The following is an 18,893-nucleotide window of genomic DNA, read 5'->3' on the forward strand; positions in this document are numbered from 1 at the left end:
AACAATTTGGAAGGAAGCTTAGTTTAGAAATAAGTATTTTTAAAGATATACTTTTTGGGTTCTTCTACCTGTTTCGTGTTCTCTTTACCCTTTACCATCAGTATCTCTGGTCAAGTTTTGTTTGCTTGTTTTTTTAAACCTGATGTGATTTCCCCAAACATCTAGTTCTTAGTGATTCTACCTCCTTGGGATTGCTGGCATTTATAGCTTAGGTCATTCCAGTCAACACACTAAACTTTGTTTTGTACCTATTGGCTCAGAGGCATGAGTCTGGGTGGTCAGGCTCAACTTGTGGTATGCTGAAACTATTATCACCTGGTACAACTATTCAGCTCTTGGGTACTAAAACTTCTGAATTATCAGAATCCTAAGTCATGGATGGGGAGGGAGATTTTTCTGGACTAGTCATTAGGCATAACAGAGATGCTACTCAGATTTAGACCCCTCTTTCATAGGAGAACAAGTACTGTGTCTTGGTTGTTTGTGCAGAGTATGTACTGCACTTGGGGGATGGGTCTTTGGCACCAAAGATCTCCCTATCTGGTGCTGTGGGTCCCCAGTTGGCCAGCCCACCATTCTCTATAGCCAGTTGCCTCTGGTGATAAGATATGTGACCGAATGAATGAATCTCATGTGCAGGAGCCTATTACCTCACTTTGTCATAGAACAAACAACTTGGTCTGTTGTGTCATAACAGGTATTCGGTAAGTCCATAGATGGTGACATTGAGGAACAGACAGCTACAGTCTGTCCCATTAGGAGACAAAACCACACAGTAATTTACAAAAGGAAAGTTTAATATAGTAAAGAGTTATTAAGCTATAATAGGGGAATAACTGTAAACTGGAAAGAGAACTCTAAAGCAGAGGTCCCCAACCTATGGTGAGTTGTATAATTATTTCATTATATATCACACTGTAATAATAATAGAAATAAAGTGCCCAATAAATGTAATGCGCTTGAATCATCCTGAAACCATGACCCCCTCCCCCATCTATGAAAAAATTGCCTTCCATGAAAATGGTCCCTAGTGCCAAAAAGGTTGGGGACCGCTGCTCTAAAGGATAGATACCTTAGGGCTGATGGCTAGTACTCAAGGAAGGGCACATTTGAAAGGCTGGGGTTCAGACCCTGTGGAGAAGATAGGGTTGCAGCTGACTGGTTGGCTGGGTTGCCTGGGCCGGAACTGGCCCACAGTCACCAGGCAAATGGGCAGACCCGTGCAGATAAGCTGAGACAGGTGGCTGGATGTGCAGTGGCTGTCAGGGCACCCCCTAGGTGTGAGGCCCAGGGTGTGTGATGTCTGGTGGGAAGGCTCCAGTAAATTTAAGGTTGATGGGCAGAGGCACCACTGGCTGTCAGTTGGAGCAGTAGTTCCCCTCTGTGGAAACTCACACACTTTGTATGTAGCTTGGGCAGAGGAAGCTCCAGGCCACTGTGTGGGATGAAGGATGGGTAGCCAGCTCTGCAGGACCCCTGATGGGTGGAGGCATGGAGAAGGCTGAGGAGAGAGTGCAGGAGCAGATACCAAGGCTGGGGTGCAGGTCTGTGATCTCTGGGGCTCCTTGCTACGCTGCCACTTGCTAAGTCCAGAGCCGGGAAAAGCACCCGTTGCCAAATACTGGAAGAGCTGTGTCCTGCGGACACCTACCATTGGAGAAACTGCGGTCTGGGAAGGGGAGGAAAAAGAAGTACAATCTCTAGGAGCCTGGCAGCCATGTCACTGCAGAAGCAGGAAGCAAAGTCCTTACCTCCTACATTGTCCCTCTGGCTCCCTCTACTGACAACGCTTAACATCTTACTGGTGGCAAAGGAGAACTATTTATAATACAAGGCCCAGCTCCATTTTCATTGAGTAAGCAAAAAGGGTAAATGTGGAGCTGAGAGGTAGTATATCGAAACCAGCACATATGTGAGCAGGGAAGGTGTGCCAGTTATCAGTTTATTGCCTCTTGGCTCCAAACCCACTTTTCAGTGCCCTACTTGTGAAACTTGAGGTGGACTCTGTAAACTTTTTCTTTGCCAGCAGGTACAATAAGTTTTGTTAGTAGGGGGTGCTGCAAGGACGTTGCAGGAGGTTGGGGTTTCTGATCCCTGGTTTTGGTGTACATGTGGTGCTCAGCCAGCATGCAGGGCATCTGGTGGTGCTCACCACAGCGAGTTTCATTAGCATCCCTGTGGCAGCTTCCTGGCAAATTCTGTTGGTACCTTATCTAGCTTCCCAGAGAGTTCAGCAGCACTTCCACAGGAAGCTGCCCATTGAGTTCCACCAGCACCCCAGAAGGTGGCTTTCTGGTGTGTTTCATTGGCACCCCAGAAGGCAGTTTTTCTGTTTGCCAGCTTCCCCTGTGGCACCTCAGCAAATTTTTCCATCCCATGGGCTCCAGCCACACCCTCTCCAGTGATGTCCAAATTGCAGCCTTGAGGGTAGGTGGTGTGGAGGGGACTCTTCCAAATTTGTTTCTTCTTTGGGCATTCTGCCTTGAGCCTAGGGGTACTGGATGCTCCCTGTATATGCTGATCTTGTTCTTTACCCTTTAGTAGTTACTAGTTAATACTTTTTTAAAATACTAAACTATCTCTGTTCAAATTCCTATGTAGTTTCTGTGTCTTGACTGGACCCTGACTGATACAGAAGGCAACTCTGTATCAAGAATAATTATCTCCGCTGGGCGCGGTGGCTCACGCCTGTAATCCTAGCACTCTGGGAGGCCGAGGCGGGTGGATCGCTCGAGGTCAGGAGTTCGAGACCAGCCTGAGCAAGAGCGAGACCCCCGTCTCTACTAAAAATAGAAAGACATTATATGGACAACTAAAAATGTATATAGAAAAAATTAGCCGGGCATAGTGGCGCATGCCTGTAGTCCCAGCTACTCGGGAGGCTGAGGCAGGAGGATCGCTTGAGCCCAGGAGTTTGAGGTTGCTGTGAGCTAAGCTGACGCCATGGCACTCACTCTAGCCTGGGCAACAAAGTGAGACTCTGTCTCAACAAAAAAAAAAAAAAAAAAAAAAAAGAATAATTATCTCTTCTAGGGAGGACAAATCATGGTCCCCTCTGTGATGGAAGGGTTCAATGTAATTAACCTGCTACCCAGCAGCTGCTTATCTCCTTAGGTATTGTGCAGTTTGCATATAAGCAGTGGTGCTAGCCAGATCGTCCTTGGTGAAATTCTGTGCTGTTGAGCACAGTCATCATCCCCACCCATTCTTGCTGCCATGTTCTTCATGAGCCCATTGAGTAAGCATTGGGAATATTTGGAGAGAGGCCGTTAGTTGTGTAGTGTTGGTGAGTACAGGTCTCAGATTCAGACTGCCTGGATTCAGTTGCTAGCTCTGTGATGTTAGGTGAAGTTACTTAATGGTTCTGTTCCTTAGTTTTCACTAGGGTAATAGTGTCTACCTTAAGAGTCATTGTAAGGGTGAAAAGAGAAAATACATGTGTAGCATTTAGCACAATACCTGGCACATTTAGCACTTAGCAATCCATCACCTCTCCTCTGTGCTTGAGTAGCAACATCTACATATTTTTACATTCATACTTTTTTTTCCCATTATATTGAAACAGTCTGCTCTCATGCCATTTTCCCAAGAGCCAAAGCATGTATTTGGTCTTTGGATCCATCTATGGCACCTTGTAGGTCTTCAGGAAATAGACTGCGCTGCATAGAAGAAATAGGAATGTAGGAGAAATGGATTACACTTGACCCTTGACATGGGTTGAATTGCATGTGTCCACTTATATACAGATTTTTTTCAATAAAAGTTACATTAAGTGTACCTGCCTCTCTTGCCTCCCCTTCTACCTCCTCCACCTCTTCTGTCTCTGTCACCCTGAGACAACAAGACAAATCTCCTCCTCTTCCTCCTCCTCCTCTACCTACTCAATGTGAAGATGAGGATGAAGACCTTTATGATCCACTTCCACTTCATGAATATATTATTTATATTAATTATATATTGATATTAATATTGATATTAATACATAACTTCCTTATGAGTTTCTTAATAGCATTTCCTTTTCCCTAGCTTTATTGTAAGAATACAGTATATAATACATATACAAAATATATGTTAATTGACAGTTTGTGTTACTGGTAAGGATTCTTCTGGTCAGTAGGCTATTAATAGTTAAGTTTTAGGGGACTCAAAAGTTTTACACAGATTTTTGACTGCATGGAGTGTCGGTCCCCCTAACCCCGTGTTGTGCAGTGGTCACCTGTATTTTCTAACCTTATAAGGTTTATTTCTATCAGTATGTTTCGGGTAATATATTCTATTTGTGTTTACCTTTGTTTGCACTTGTCATAGACCACGCATGAGAACAGACACTTGGCTACTTCTTTTGTTCCATTGTGATTGCTCTGCAGCAGGTCCTGGCCCAGAGCTTTCATGCCTGGGTCTGAGTAGATGGCGTTTGATCTAGGATCCCTGCATCCCCTTTATTAGGCACGTCTCTGCGGGGGGCTTCCAGGGATTTCACCTCTTGGTCATGTCTTCTCTTGTCACTTAATTTTAGTTAACTCTAAAAACATCCATATTCACAAAAGGTCATCAACAAAAAATAAAAATAAATAATAACATTAGAATGAATATTTTAAAAAATAAAATGTATCTTAACCCCAAACACAGTAATTTCAAAAATGTGCCTTCAGATAGTAGGAATACTGTGCATTGTGGAATGGTTTTGAGCTATTTGGCCTACAGGGATTTTTATTTTATTTAGCCTTAGAGCCTTGGTGGTCAGGTGACATTGATTTGACTAGAGCAAAGACAGTGACTTCTTCAAGGAGCAGATATTTCTCATCTTATGTCTGAAACACGAGTTATTTCCTATAAACCATGATGCTGGCTGTCTCTTGAGAATCTCTTACCACATACCAGGGGAGTGACTTTAAGCACTTACATGAGTGAATTCACTTACTCTTCATGGCAGGTCTGTGATGCCAGTGGTGATATTATGCTCATTTTTAGTTGAGGAAGGTGAGCTATGTTGACATGGCTAGTAAGTGAAACTGGGCAAGTCTGGCTTTAGAGCCTGCATTATTTTTTTTTTCTGAGACAGTCTTGCTCTGTTGCCCGGGCTAGGGGACAGTGACATCATCATAGCTCACTGCAACCTCGAACTCCTGGGCTCAAGTGATTCTCATGTCGCAGCCTCCCAAGTAGCTGGAACTACAGGCATTTACCCCCACGCCTGGCTATTTTTTGTAGAGATCGTGGTGTTGCTCTTGCTCAGGCTGGTCTCAAACTTCTTCCTGGCCTCAAGGAATCCTTCCACTTTGGCCTCCTAGAGTGCTAGGATTACAGGTGTGACCCATGACACCTGCCTTGTTAAGTTTATTTAATAATTAGAGTATTGCTTTGGTTTTTTTTTTTATCTATTTTGGTCAGTTGTATTTTTCTAGGAATTGCTTGAGCACTTCATCAAACTTTTACCTATTCCCCTCCACTGAGGAATTATAAAATCCAGAAAACCTTTAACCTAAAGTTTGGCCTAAAGATGCAGACAGTATCTATATTATTTTAAATGACTGTTCAATCTGTAACAATTTTTTCACTTTTGACCTTGTTTTTTTGTCCTTTCTCCCTTTTTCCCTTGGTTAGTCTTTTTTTTTTTTTTTTTTTTTTCGTTGAGACAGAGTCTCACTTTGTTGCCCAGGCTAGAGTGAGTGCCGTGGCGTCAGCTTAGCTCACAGCAACCTCAGACTCCTCGGCTTAAGCGATCCTACTGCCTCAGCCTCCCGAGTAGCTGGGACTACAGGCATGCGCCACTATGCCCGGCTAATTTTTTCTATATAGATTTTTAGTTGTCCATATAATGTCTTTCTATTTTTAGTAGAGACGGGGTCTCGCTCAGGCTGGTCTCGAACTCCTGACCTTGAGCAATCCACCCGCCTCAGCCTCCCAGAGTGCTAGGATTACAGGCGTGAGCCACCGCGCCCGGCCCTTGGTTAGTCTTAATAGTATTTGTCCTCACAGAGTGAGACCTTGTCTCAAAAAAAATCCTTTTTTCATACTAAGTCTTTGAAATCTGGTATGTATTTTATACTCAGGCGCATCTCACTTTTGACTTGCCACATTTCAAGTGCTCTATACCCACATGTGGCCAGTAGCTACCAAATTGAATGTGTAGCTTTAGTCTTGTATTAGACTTTGGGGATCAGCTTAAAGCTATCTAAGATTTCTCTTGACTTTACTTTTTTTTTAGAGAGATGAGGTCTTGATATGTTGCCCAGGCTTAAGTGAGTGGCTGTTTTGCAGGGATGATTATAGTGCATTGACAGCCTCACACTCCTGAGATCAAGTGATCCTCCCACCTTAGCCTCCGGAGCAGCCGGGACTACAGATGTGCACTACTGTGCTCAGTTTGACTTTGCTTTTTTTGAATCAGGCTTGTTAGTAATATTGAAGTATGATTGTCAAGGTTAAAAATAGAGATTTCAGAAGCTCTTTGGTGTAGATTTTTGTTAAATTTTCTAATGTTTATATATAGTAGTAAGTATTGTATCTTACAGTTACAATTCTATATATAACCATAAATATCTCATACTTAATGTCAGAAAAAATGTTTAAGCATATATTTGTAGAAAACAGAATCTTTGTCTTTTAATCAAAATATGAGATTATAGTTATAAAAACACTGAAAATGAAATATGTTTCCAGAAATTCTGATAGTAAAATACCTACCTTTTCACTATAAATGCAAGAATTTTTGTGCCTTAGGCCTAACTTTATTAGAACCAAACAAAGGTAAAGCTTCTAACTGTGCAGTGAATTGCCTTGCCTATGGTTAGGTTGGTTTACCATTCCTTATCTGATGGTCTTTTACCGGTTATCTTCTCTTGGTAAAGTTTAAAAAGTTTGTTACCGGACCCTTCAAGAGTTCCTAGTTCCTGTGGTCTGCAAGTGGGGGCAGGGGAGAGGCAGGCCATAGCTGCAGGGTGCCGTCTGCCTCAGTGGGGCCTGTCAGATGTGGATGAAATAATGAGCTGTGAGTCAGCATCCAGCATGGAGCCCTCTGTCTCCTTGCTCTGTGCTTGACACAGGGGTTGGTGCTGGGGACCCTGAGACCCTAAGACATGCCCTTCTCTGCTGCGAGAGCGTTGAATTCAAGAACTCCTGCACCTTACCAGCTGGCTTACCCTTCAGCTTCCAGAAGTCCTCTTTTTAGGAAAGTTTGCTTTTCTGATGATAAAAGTAATGCATGCTCATTGAGAAATTTTAAGTTAAACAGAGAACACAGAATAAAATGAATTTTTCCTAATTGCATCCTCCTCCTTCTTCCCAGGAGAGACTGTAGCAGTGTGACATTTCATTTTACTATTTTGTTTGCAGCCCTTCCACTCCATAGATGGAGTTTTAGTGTCTATTCAGTCACCCTTCTCTGAGCAGTTTTGTGAGTGTGTCTACTCCATAAAGTCCCTGGGAGAGAGATGGGGCATGGAGCCCCAGGTGTGCACATGACTGCTTTGGAATGTCTTCAGGTCATTTAATTTTCAAACTGTTCCCATTTAAGTTCTGAATAAAAGCCTTTTCCAGCCTCTGTTTTATATAAGTGGTTTTATTTTACCCTGTTGTGATTTCTGGATATTGCTATGAAGACTATTAACATTGCATACAAAATGGCTAGTTACTGTGATTTCAAGTACCTTCAGATTTTGAAGGGGATGCAAACTGCAGTCTGAGAAGTTAGTAAGTAGCCTTTGATGTCAGCTTTTGAAAATTATTGATTTATTTCTTAGAGACAGGGTCTCACTGTTGCCCAAGGTGGAACCTTCAGCTCCTGGGCAGCCAGGATTACAGGCACACGCCACCACACCTGGCTAATTAAAATTTTTTTTCTTTAGAGACAGGATCTCACTGTGTTGCCTCTGCTGGAGTGCGGTGGTGTCATCGTAGCTTGCTGTAGCATCGAACTGCCAGGTTCAGGCAGTTCTCCCACCTTAGCCTCCCAAGTAGCTGGAAGTACAAGTGTATACCACCATGGCTGGCCAATTTTTTATTTTTAATTTTGTAGAGACAGGGTCTCACTGTGTTGTTCAGGCTATTCTAGAACTCCTGGCCTCAAGCGATCCTCCTGCCTTGGCCTCCGAAAGCCCTGGGATAATAGGTATGAGCCACCACGCCCAGCCGGTATCAACGTTTTATTTGACCTTAATAGATTACTTATGTTTTAAACATTGTTAAAGAGTAATATGTTAGAAATACATGTTTTCAGAGCTGTAAGTCTGCTGCTGTTAGTAAATTCAAGCTGTTTTGCCCTTTTGCTATATGGTACTTGAATGTAGAGACCTGAAGTATTTTACAAATATTTGCTGTGCTGTCAGATGACAGAGCTGTAATGCTAAACTTGTCCTGGCATCTGGGCTTGTTCTGAAGATTGCGTAGACATTTTTTTCTTCTGGATAAGTAGCATCAAAACAAATAGTAATTATATTGTTTAATAGACTTAAAACAGGGCAACTGCATTTGTATAGAGTTGTAATTTTTTTGTAACTACATGGCAAGGGTCTTAAGTATTAATGTTAAGGCAAGCAGTGTGCGTCATGCTCAAAGAACCTGCATGTAAAGCACATGCAGTTCAGGAAAGGAACAGAAAAGGTTGCAGGTATTTTAGTGACCACACATACAGTGATCCCTAGACTTCAATGCAGGCAGCTAGTAAAAGATCGTGCATAAAAATCTAGAAAATTGTGGTTGAGGTAGGCAAGGTAATGTGGGTTATTGATTGGACTTATCATTTTAGTTCCCTCAATGAGCATTTCCTGGGTGCCTGCTAGATGCTGGGTGCATTACGGGGTTTTAAAAGTGTTAGTGTCTGATGAGAAGATGAACATGTGGAAGGTAATTTTGTGGTGTAGTGAATGTACAATAGTCTGTATAAAGCACAGAAGTTGTACAGGACTTGTATGAATAGTAATTAGCTATGTGGTGACATGTATTGATCGAGGGGTGGGGAGCAAAATTCACAGAAAAAAGTGATACCACAGTAGGGTTCGAAAGGAATGCCTAGAAGTTGTCTGGTAAAGGAAGGGGAGATTGGTATTTTAGGGCGGCAGGAAGCAATAAAGGCACATAGTTGGAAGGGGCAGGAGTGTGGAATAAGAAGTTTCAACTGAGTAATTATGCAAGGACACAGGAGTTGCATGTCATGCTTTCACCTTTGCTGAGAACTCGATCCTTTGAGGCAACGGGAACAATTGAAGGGCGTAAGGCAGAGGATATTCTGGTCACATGTGCAATGTGTGATGGCTTTGACAGGAGACAGAGGATATGTGGGGACAGACAGACCTGAAGCCTGGGCGGCAGGAGATGAGAATGGCATCAGCACAGGCACAGTTGTTTTGTGTGCATTGTGTGTTAGCCTTCCTAGGGCGGTATAATCTGGGATGTGCCACCGTCACCTGAGAAGCTCTTTTATTATTTTTATGCCCCAAAATATCCTTTTTTTTTCATGTTTGCAAGAAGTTTACCTGTAAAGCCTTTTTTGTAAGTCTGAGTTTTTCATGTTTAATTTGGAATTTCTTTTTGGAAACTACTTTCAAAACTGGAATATAAGCCTAGCAAGAAAACAAATGCTATTATGATTTAGCCTCTTTTATTATACACCTGTCTCTCTTTCTCTCTCTCTCTCTCTCTCACACACACACACACACACACACACACTGGCCACAGCTGGCAACTTTTTGGAGGGGGGAGAGATGAGGTCTCACTGTGTTGCCCAGGCTGGTCTAAAGTCCTGGCCTCAAGCAATCCTCCCACCTTCACCTCCTGAAATGCTAGGATTACAGGTGTGAGCCACTTGCCTAGCCCAGATGACAACTTTTACCTGAGGGCAGAAAACCAGTTTACTGAGAAAGGGTAAAATACATTACAGGTGTAGTACTCAGTTGTTAGTGGTGTTCTGGAAGTGTTTTCAGGAATATTGCCATCTTAGGAATATGTATTAATACATATTTTCCTATGGAAAAATTTCTGGGTTACTTTAGTCTCTTTCATTAAATATATATACATTTTATATCTTTATACATTTAACCTTTCTATATGTGTACAGGATTTTAGGGAGACTAGTATAACGTTCATTCTGGTACATTAATTTTTAAAAATAAATGTAATTGGGCTTCTGTTTCCAAGCAAGATGTAGTAACTGGAACTGGATTTATCCCCCTGCCTTAAACAACTAAACAAAGGACAAAATTTGCCAAATAAGTTTGCTAACGTTGGACTACAGGCAGGGAGGACAGTGATCCCTAAGAGAAGGAAAACAAACTAGGTGAGCCCTAGGATTGTTGGAGTTTGCTGCCTGGAGAGAGATTGTAGGCCATGGCTTGGGGAGTAGCCCAGAGCCTGATGATTTCCTTGAGTTGGGGCACTGAGTTGCAAATTTGGGGAAGCCAAAGTAAATTTGCAGAGCAAAGTACCAGAGAGGAGAGAGCTGCAAAGAGAGCAAGCTCTGGAGATATAAATAGGGTTCTCCTCAAGTCTTTAGCTGAGTACTGATAAGCACATGCATGGGAGGAAATTCTCTGAGCCCTGGAAGTATTGGAACAATCCTTGGAGCTCATACAGGGCCTGGAACCATTAGTGTTCCCACTAGCCACAGTGGGAAAATCTTACAGCACAATAGGATGCTGGGTAGAATCCTCAGAGAGCATTGCCTCAGTAGTGGGAAGATGAGAGGTGCTCTGATTCTGCCTTACAAAGCTTACAGGCAAGCCTTGAAAGGACCACATTCCTCCTACCCATGGCCCACAACTAAGTAAGCTCAAATATTTGGAGGAATGGAAACATACAATTAATATATTTTCATGAATACCTAACAATTCATGCTCAGCCCAGAAACTTGGAGTTGCCTGTGACTCTCCCCCCTCCTTCTCTCACCCCTCATCCCTGGCCTGTTAGCATCTTGTCAGCTCTGCCTCCTGCAGCCTTGGTCCTAGCCACTGCCTTCTGGCTTCTGAAGCCAGATGGTCTTGTGTCCTTCGTTGCTCCCTTGCCATCCCTTCTCTGCACATGGCCTCAGAGTCCCACTGCAGCTCCTTGCCTTGCTGTCTCTTCTCCCACTCCTCTGTGTCCCCCACCACTACACCACCGCCTGCTGCCTCAGGCCTTTGTGCTTGCTCTTAGCCAGGCTCTCTCCAGGTGCTTCATGTGTCTCCCCCAGTCACTTCTCAGGGAGGCCCTCTCTGTCCACCCCAAATGAAAGGGCACCTTTCCCAGCACCAGATGCTCTTTCCTCCTTTACGTTTTTCTCCTTGTCAGTTACCACTCTCTGGAGTTATTTTTTCTACTTACCTATCTTATTTATTGTCTTTGTCTTTGACAAGGGCAGAGATCTTTGTTTTATTCACCCCTGTACTCTAGTGCCTGGACTAGTCCCTGGGCGCGTGGGACACTCCCAGTAAATCCTGGATGATCTGTGAGTGCGGCACTCTCGAGTCAGCTCTGTTACGATTTTAGGCTTGAGGACCTTTGTAACCGTGGAGCCGTGGACAAGTCTGATGGTTGTGACTGTTCTGTCGGTGATGGGGGTTTTCCAGGACCTAGGGAAACAAGATGGCTTTACAGTGTGAATTTATTCTTTTTCTTTTTTTTAAATTTTCATAATTTAGACTTCTGGGATCTGTTGATAAGGGAAAAGACATTGATCCTCTTGGTATTTGGTGGTTTGAGAAGCAATCTGGAGCGTTCTAGGATACCACTGGGAGCTAGTCCCCAGTTCTCTGTCCTAGTACCCCAAACATTCAAATGGCTACTGAGCTGGGTTTGGGAACCCTTGTGACAGGAGTAAGCAGTTTTGATCACTGATTTATAAAAGCACATAAGGATACCACTGGGTATCTTTTGAGTCTCAGTGGTGCTTATTCATTCCTTCAGTCACTGGTTGATTGATTCGTTCAGCTCCCTGTTGCAGTACCTGGCACCTGTTGGCCAGTGGGAACTTTAGAAATAGAGCCTGGGATTGGTGTGAGAGCTCTCAGTGGGCCGTGGGGCCAGTCTGTTGTGTGTACTCATAGTCCAGAGAGGGAGCCTCCAGGCTGAGGGAGGAGCTTCGAGTCTGGCTGGGCAGGCCTGGCTGGGCCCTGAAGGAGCTTGGGGACAGCTGGAGACCCTCCTCCCCCGTGGTGTACACTGGGCAAGTGCACTCCCATCACATTAGAGACCAAGGGGTCTGTTGCCTTGACCCCACGGCGGCGTGCTCTGAGTCTGAGTACAGGCAGAACAGTGGCTGCCTCTGTCTTCTCTGCTGACTTGTTGCCCAGGTGTGCTGCTCTTGAGTCTCTTTTCGGGATTTGCAGGGTGGGTCCTTATAAGGGATGAGGCAGCGCTGTGTGATTGGCCTGTCTTGGGATCATGCTGATTCGGGTTAAGATCTTGGCCCCTCTACTTGCTGGCCTTGGTACTTTAGGACCATTTCCAGACCTGTGAGCCTTGGTTTCTTTTTCTGTGTTTGTGTGTTTTTAAGACTAATTTTACTTTTCTGATAGGGTGGGTGGTAGTTTTTCAGAGAGGTTCTAAGGTGTAATCTAGCCTCTTCAACCTACCTCCAAGGCCCCTGTCCCCACCTTCAACCCCAGAGTTATGTTGAAATCAAGTAGCTGGAGATGAATTCGTCATTATCATTGCTGAGCTCGAAGGGGAGCGAGGTCTTGGGTATAGGCTGCCAGGAGGCTCTTGTTTATCTTGAACCTAGAATTTGGACAGCCCACCTCATAGATGGTTTGGATCAGCAGACAAACTTAAGCCAGAATTGCCGCCTCTGGCCTGAGCCCTGGGTGCAGATGCCTCTAGAATAGTGACTTCAAACTAAGTTGATGGTGCTTTCTCATGGTCTGAAAATTGACCATTTCCAACACCTGAGGGAAGGTAATACAGAAGTCAAGGTGAAGGGGTTATTTGGACAGTTTTCTAACTCCTACTGAGATTTTCTTGATGATATTACTATTTTATTTGAGGTATTGTAAGTTTCTAGAACATAAGGTTCAGTTTTATTCAGCAAGTTTCCTATGTTGTGTTTCTCTATATAAACATACAATGCATTTTAAGTTTAGAACTATATATATTTTTTAAGCATCCTGGCTTTGTGGATCTGGTTTTGAAAACAGAATTTTTTTTTTTTTCTATTCCAGACTCCTTTTAGTTTTGGCATGAATCATAGGACACCACCCTACCCCGCTGGGGATTACTGTCTTCTATGCAGAAGTGAACGGAAAGATTCTTCGTTCTTAGAGAGTGGAATTAAGACTGCGAGCAAACTGGCCCTTTCCATGGCTCCCAAGAGCAACAGCGTGCTGCACCTGCCGCTGTGGGTGTGCCCAGACTGCCGCAGGACTGTGGAGAAGGAGGAGAGGCACGGTGGCCTCGACCAGCCAGTGGTGAGTGGCTGCCAGCATGGAGAGCGGGACAGCGCGGGCTCACTGACTTACTGGCTTCTCCCCTGTGGGTTTGGGGCCAGCTGACAGTGAGAGAAATTGATCTGCATTTGTCTTCAGGGGGCACGCCCTCCTGCACCGTCTTCTGGCCTATGCCCCACCCTCTGGGTTGTTCCTTCTAGTCTTCTCTGGCCACACCTGCAGTAGGTGGTAGGGTATCCGCACCCCTTGCCTGGACACACTTGGTCACCAAGCTGTGGGGACTGAAAGGGTGTTTTCAGCTTTTTTAGACTGGGCTTAGAATTTCTTTGGTGATGCAGTTTCCTGAAACGCTAGTGGGCTTTTCTTGTGTTTAGTTCTAGACAATTCCATGTGCAGATAACTCACCTGATATTCTTTATTCTTTCCCTGATAAAATCTTCAAGCCTGACCCCTTCCCTTGATTCCACACCTCATCTGGACAAAGGCAGCCTTGAGGCCCTCAGGCTTGGTTGGGAGGGCCACACCCGTAATCTGATCTTGGACCTAGCTTGAGTCCCAATGGGTCCTTATTCCAAAAGGGCTTTTGCCTTGTTAGTATAGTGTTGAGTAAAGAAAGAAAAATATTTTTTAAAAAAAGGTTTTCAAATCTATTTGGGTTCTAAAGGAATTGGTTTTTGCAACCATTTTAAGCCCCTCAGGTCTTCTCTTCCCTTTGATTTCTGCTTGTAAACAGCTAATTTTTTTCCGAGCTATTCTCTTTACCTTGCTACACATGGCCAGTACAACCAGCATTCACTGCTGTTCTGTTTTCTAAATTGGGACTGCTTCCAGGCTATTCCTGGTGTACTTCACTTTTGTATGGTGTGGGTGTCCACCTGCTTGCCGCTTGCCACCAGCCACTAAGCCAATAACTCCTTGAAGGTAGTGCCCCAATTCCAGTGCCAGTTTCTGTAGTAGTGTTTTAATAGCTAGCTGATCCTTGGGATCTCTTTGCTGCCAGAACTCTCCTTTATAAACTTTTATTTTATAAAATTGTTTTTGAGAGGGAGAGTGGATTCAGTGCGACTGGGAAGGAGCAGGAGGTGGGGAAGATCTCAAATAGTCTCTGTGAGAGGTGAGCACAGCAAGCTGCCATGGCATCTGGGTTACAGGCCAGGTTGACTGTGGGCCCCGCTGGAGGAGGAGCCCATCACAGTGTAGTGGCCTGGATTTCCCCTTCAGTGGTGACTGTTTTCTCTGTTCTTTTTCCTCCTCAGCAGCTTCTGGGTGTTGGACCGAGAGCAAGATGGGGGCGGGGGTTGGTCAGGGTCAGGTTGGCTGTGTGGGCTCAGTGTGAAGACAGACCTCTAGGGCCTCAGAGCAGGCTGCTCCCCCGTGCTGTCAGGTACCACGCAGCCCACGTTTCTCCTGGCCTGGCCCACCTGTCCCTGTGTTACTTCCATAGCCAGTTTGCCTGGGGTCCTGTCTCGCCCAACCCAGGGCGTCTTCACAGGCTTGGCCCACAGCAGGCACCTAGAAATGGTGGTTGAATAAGGAAGAAACCTACGTTTGATATCCAACGATGTTTTGTGGACTTGAAAGCATTTAAAATGCTTATCCTGCACAGTAGAGTTCATGCCTGGGGACTGTGGATGTATTTCATGGGTGTGTGAATTCTCTGACATTTAAAAAAATTTTCTCTTATAATTGTGGGGGAAGGGGGGCACATTTAGATCACCGGCCTGCTGTGTATCAGTGGACTTTACCACCTGAGTTCCATGTCCTGCTGTGCTTCAGGGGGCACTGTTTGCCACAGACTTTTGAGGAAAAAGCATCGATTGTCTTAATACTTACTTTCTACGGTAAGGCCCAGGAAAGACCCACTGAAGGAGAAACTCAGACGGGGAGTGGGTGGGGTGGTTGAAACATTCTGCAGAGACCTACAGGGGTGTAGGCCTGACTCAAAAAAATCCTGCTGCTTAGCAGTCAGAACAAGGCCTACGTTGAATTTAGTACTTTGGTTTCAGTTAATCATTCATCTGTCTCTTTAAAATAATGTTAATTTGATTTTTATCAGTTTTATCGATTTTTTTTTGTATTTCACTTGTAAATGAACTTGGGTTTTTATAGTTGTACAAAGGCTAAAAAGCATAAGTTACGGTGCATTTTTAGCATTTGTATATGTTTAAGTAACACAAATAGTTGTAGTCTGGTGGGGGATATAATGAGGGGGTGGCACTTTGGAGAATTATTTTTTGTTTAAAGGGTTCTAACATTCAAGCTTCCTGCCACAGGGAAGGCTACTTGGCACGTTAATTTTATGTCTTTTTGTTGTTGTTGTTTTCAAGATCGACTGTTTTAAAGGCTGTTTTGATTATGGACATTAGCAGTTGTGTCTGTGTTCTCATATATCATTAAAATGTAACTTGCATTTTACATTAAGGAACCAAGTCCTCCAATACTGTGCCTGTATCTAATCAAAGCATACAGTCCCAACCTAAACCAACCATTTAAGAGTTTGCTAGTAGGCCGGGCGCGGTGGCTCACGCCTGTAATCCTAGCACTCTGGGAGGCCGAGGTGGGCGGATCGTTTGAGCTCAGGAGTTCAAGACCAGCCTGAGCAAGAGCGAGACCCCATCTCTACTAAAAATAGAAAGAAATTATATGGACAGCTAAAAATATATATAGAAAAAATTAGCCGGGCATGGTGGTGCATGCCTGTAGTCCCAGCTACTCGGGAGGCTGAGACAGGAGGATTGCTTGAGCCCAGGAGTTTGAGGTTTCTGTGAGCTAGGCTGACGCCACGGCACTCACTCTAGCCTGGGCAACAGAGTGAGACTCTGTCTCAAAAAAAAAAAAATAAAAAAATAAAAATGAAAAAAAGAGTTTGCTAGTATTTGTCCTTACTTTTTTTTTTTTTTTTTTTTTTTAAATCTACCCGTCTGCAAACTGATATTTCCTTATCTTGAATGTTTGCCATCTTGGGTCCTGGGATATATTAAAAATATATACAATTCCTTTATAATGAATGTCATGAAAGTGGTTGCTGATGTAGTTTGTCAGAACTTCCCAGAATTGCCAGATTGAGAGGACAGAACTTGAGTCAGCCTCACAGAAAGAATCTGGGGGGTAGTTTTTGCTTTTTTTTGCTTAACATAATGCTTTTGAGATTCCTCCATGTTGTTGAATGTAGCAGTAGTTAATTCCTTTTTATTTCTGAGTCATACTTTGTATGGATAAACCACAGTTAGTTTATCCATTCAGTAATAGAGGGACATTTATGTTTTCTCGTTTTTGCTGTTATGAATAAAGCTACCAGTAACATTTCAGTATTAGTCTGTGTGAGTATATTTCTCTTTGATAAACACCTAGGAGTGGAATTGCTGAGTCCTATAGGATAAGTGTATGATTTACATAAGAAACTGCCATCCTGTTTTCTAAAGTATTAATACTTAAACTATTTTGCATCCATGAATGAGACTTCCAGTTGATCCTCATCCTTTACTGAGTGCTGGATGTTGTCAGTCCTTAATTGTAGCCATTCTAGTAGTGGTTCATAGTGTTATCACATGGTTTGGTTTTATTTTATTTTATTTTATTTTATTTTATTTATTTTATTTATTTTTGAGACAGAGTCTTACTCTGTCGCCCAGGCTAGAGTGCTGTGGCATCAGCCTAGCTCACAGCAACCTCAAACTCCTGGGCTCAAGCGATCCTCCTGCCTCAGCCTCCCAAGTAGCTGGGACTCCAGGCATGTGCCCCCATGGCCGGCTAATTTTTTCTATTTTTAGTTGCCTGGCTAATTTTTTCTATTTTTTTTAGTAGAGATGGGGTCTCGCTCTTGCTCAGTCTGGTCTCGATCTCCTAAGCTCAAGCAATCCTCCTGCCTCGGCCTCCCAGAGTGTTAGAATTACAGGTATGAGCCACTGCGCCTGGCCATCACGTGGTTTTAATCTGTATTTTCTTAGTGACTGTTGCTGAGCATCTTTTCATGTGCTTATTTTTTATTTGTATCCCTTTGGTAAAGTGGCTCTTCAAATCTTTTGTCTGTTTTTATTGAGTTGTTTTTATTATTATTGAGTTTTAAGAGATCTTTACATATTTTGAATACAAGCCCTTTATCACATATGCTTCACAAATATTTTTTCCCAGTGTATAGCTTGCCTTTTCATTACATAACACTGTTTTTTGAAGAGCAAAAGTTTTAATTTTTATCAAGCCCAATTTATCAGTTTTTAAATGATTTGTGCTTTTATGTTCTGTGTGTGTAATCTTTGCAACTCAAAGTTATAAAGATTTTTTTGTCCTGTGTTTTCTACATGTCTTAATGGTTTTAGCTTATACATTTAGGTCTGTGATCCATCTTTAGTGAAGTTTTTTTATCTATTGTAAAGTAAGGGTAGATGGGCATTCTTTTTTTCCACATCATCCACGTATTGCAGGACTATTTATTGAAAAGACGGTTTTATCTCTTTGAATTACCTTGGCATCTTTGTCAAAAATCAGTTTGTCCTATATGTATGGGTCTATTTCTAGGCCCGTGTTCCTCTTTACATATATGCTTACCGTTTTGCCAGCACCATCCTATTTTGATTCCTGAAGCTTTTTTTTTTTCTTCTCCATTTGAGACAGTCTCCTGTCACCCCAGGTAGAGTGCAATGGCATCATCATAGCTCACTGCAATCTCCAACTCCTAGATGCAAGCAATCCTCCTGCCTCAGCCTCCCGAGTAGCTGGAACTCTAGGCATGTGCCACCACATCTGGCTGAGTTTTCTATTTTTTGTAGAGACAGGGTCTCGAACTCCTGAGCTCTAGTGATCCTCCTGCTTTGGCCTCCCGGGGTGCTAGGATTACAGGCGTGAGTCACCGTGCCCGGCCATCCTGAAGCTTTTTATAGTAAGTCATGAACTTCCATAGTAGATCTTCTCTACCTTTCTCTTTTTCATAAGTGTTTTGGATATTCTAGATCCTTTGTACTTTCACATGAAGTTTAGAAAAGCTTGTCAGTTTCTACGAAAAAGCCTGCTGTGATTTTAATTGGCATTGATCTACAGATCAATTTGGAGAGAATTGACAACAATATTGAACCAGGTGTAGTGGCTCACACCTGTAATCCCAGCTTCTTGGGAGGATGAGGTGGGAGGATTGCTTGGGGCCAGGAGTTTCAGAACAGCCTGGCAACATAGGAAAACCCTGTCTCAAAAAGACAAAACAAAACCAAAACTGATATTGAGTCTTCCAGTCCCTGAATGAGTTACAACTCTCATTTACTTAGGTCATTTAAGTTATTCTCAGCATTGTTTCATAGTCTTCAGTGCACATAGTATATTAAAAATTTTCCAAAATGTTTCATATTTTTCTTACTATTTAAATGTACTTCTAAAAAGTTTTAATATTTAATTTTTTATTGCTAGTATATAGAAATGTACTTGCCTTTTATGTATTGGCCTTGTATCTGTGAAAACTCATTTATTAATTCTAGTGGTCTTTTGGTAGATTCCTTAGGATTTTCTACACAGATGATCATGCCATCTACAAATAACATGTTTCTTCCTTTC

The 18,893-nt window shown here is 43.2% G+C and overlaps 1 protein-coding gene across 2 annotated transcripts in view; it reads left to right on the forward strand.

Annotated features, from left to right (window-relative positions):
• The window catches only part of FAM193A (family with sequence similarity 193 member A), a 141,414-nt gene that overhangs the window by 28,542 nt on the left and 93,979 nt on the right, over positions 1-18,893 (forward strand). For both annotated transcript variants that reach the window (XM_069495399.1, XM_069495401.1), the window contains exon 2: positions 13,131-13,376. In XM_069495399.1, coding sequence (XP_069351500.1) covers positions 13,131-13,376 — 246 coding nt within the window. The remainder of the gene's footprint in view (positions 1-13,130; positions 13,377-18,893) is intronic.

Source organism: Eulemur rufifrons, chromosome 20 (assembly GCF_041146395.1).
Source record: "Eulemur rufifrons isolate Redbay chromosome 20, OSU_ERuf_1, whole genome shotgun sequence".
Classification (NCBI taxonomy): domain Eukaryota; kingdom Metazoa; phylum Chordata; class Mammalia; order Primates; family Lemuridae; genus Eulemur; species Eulemur rufifrons.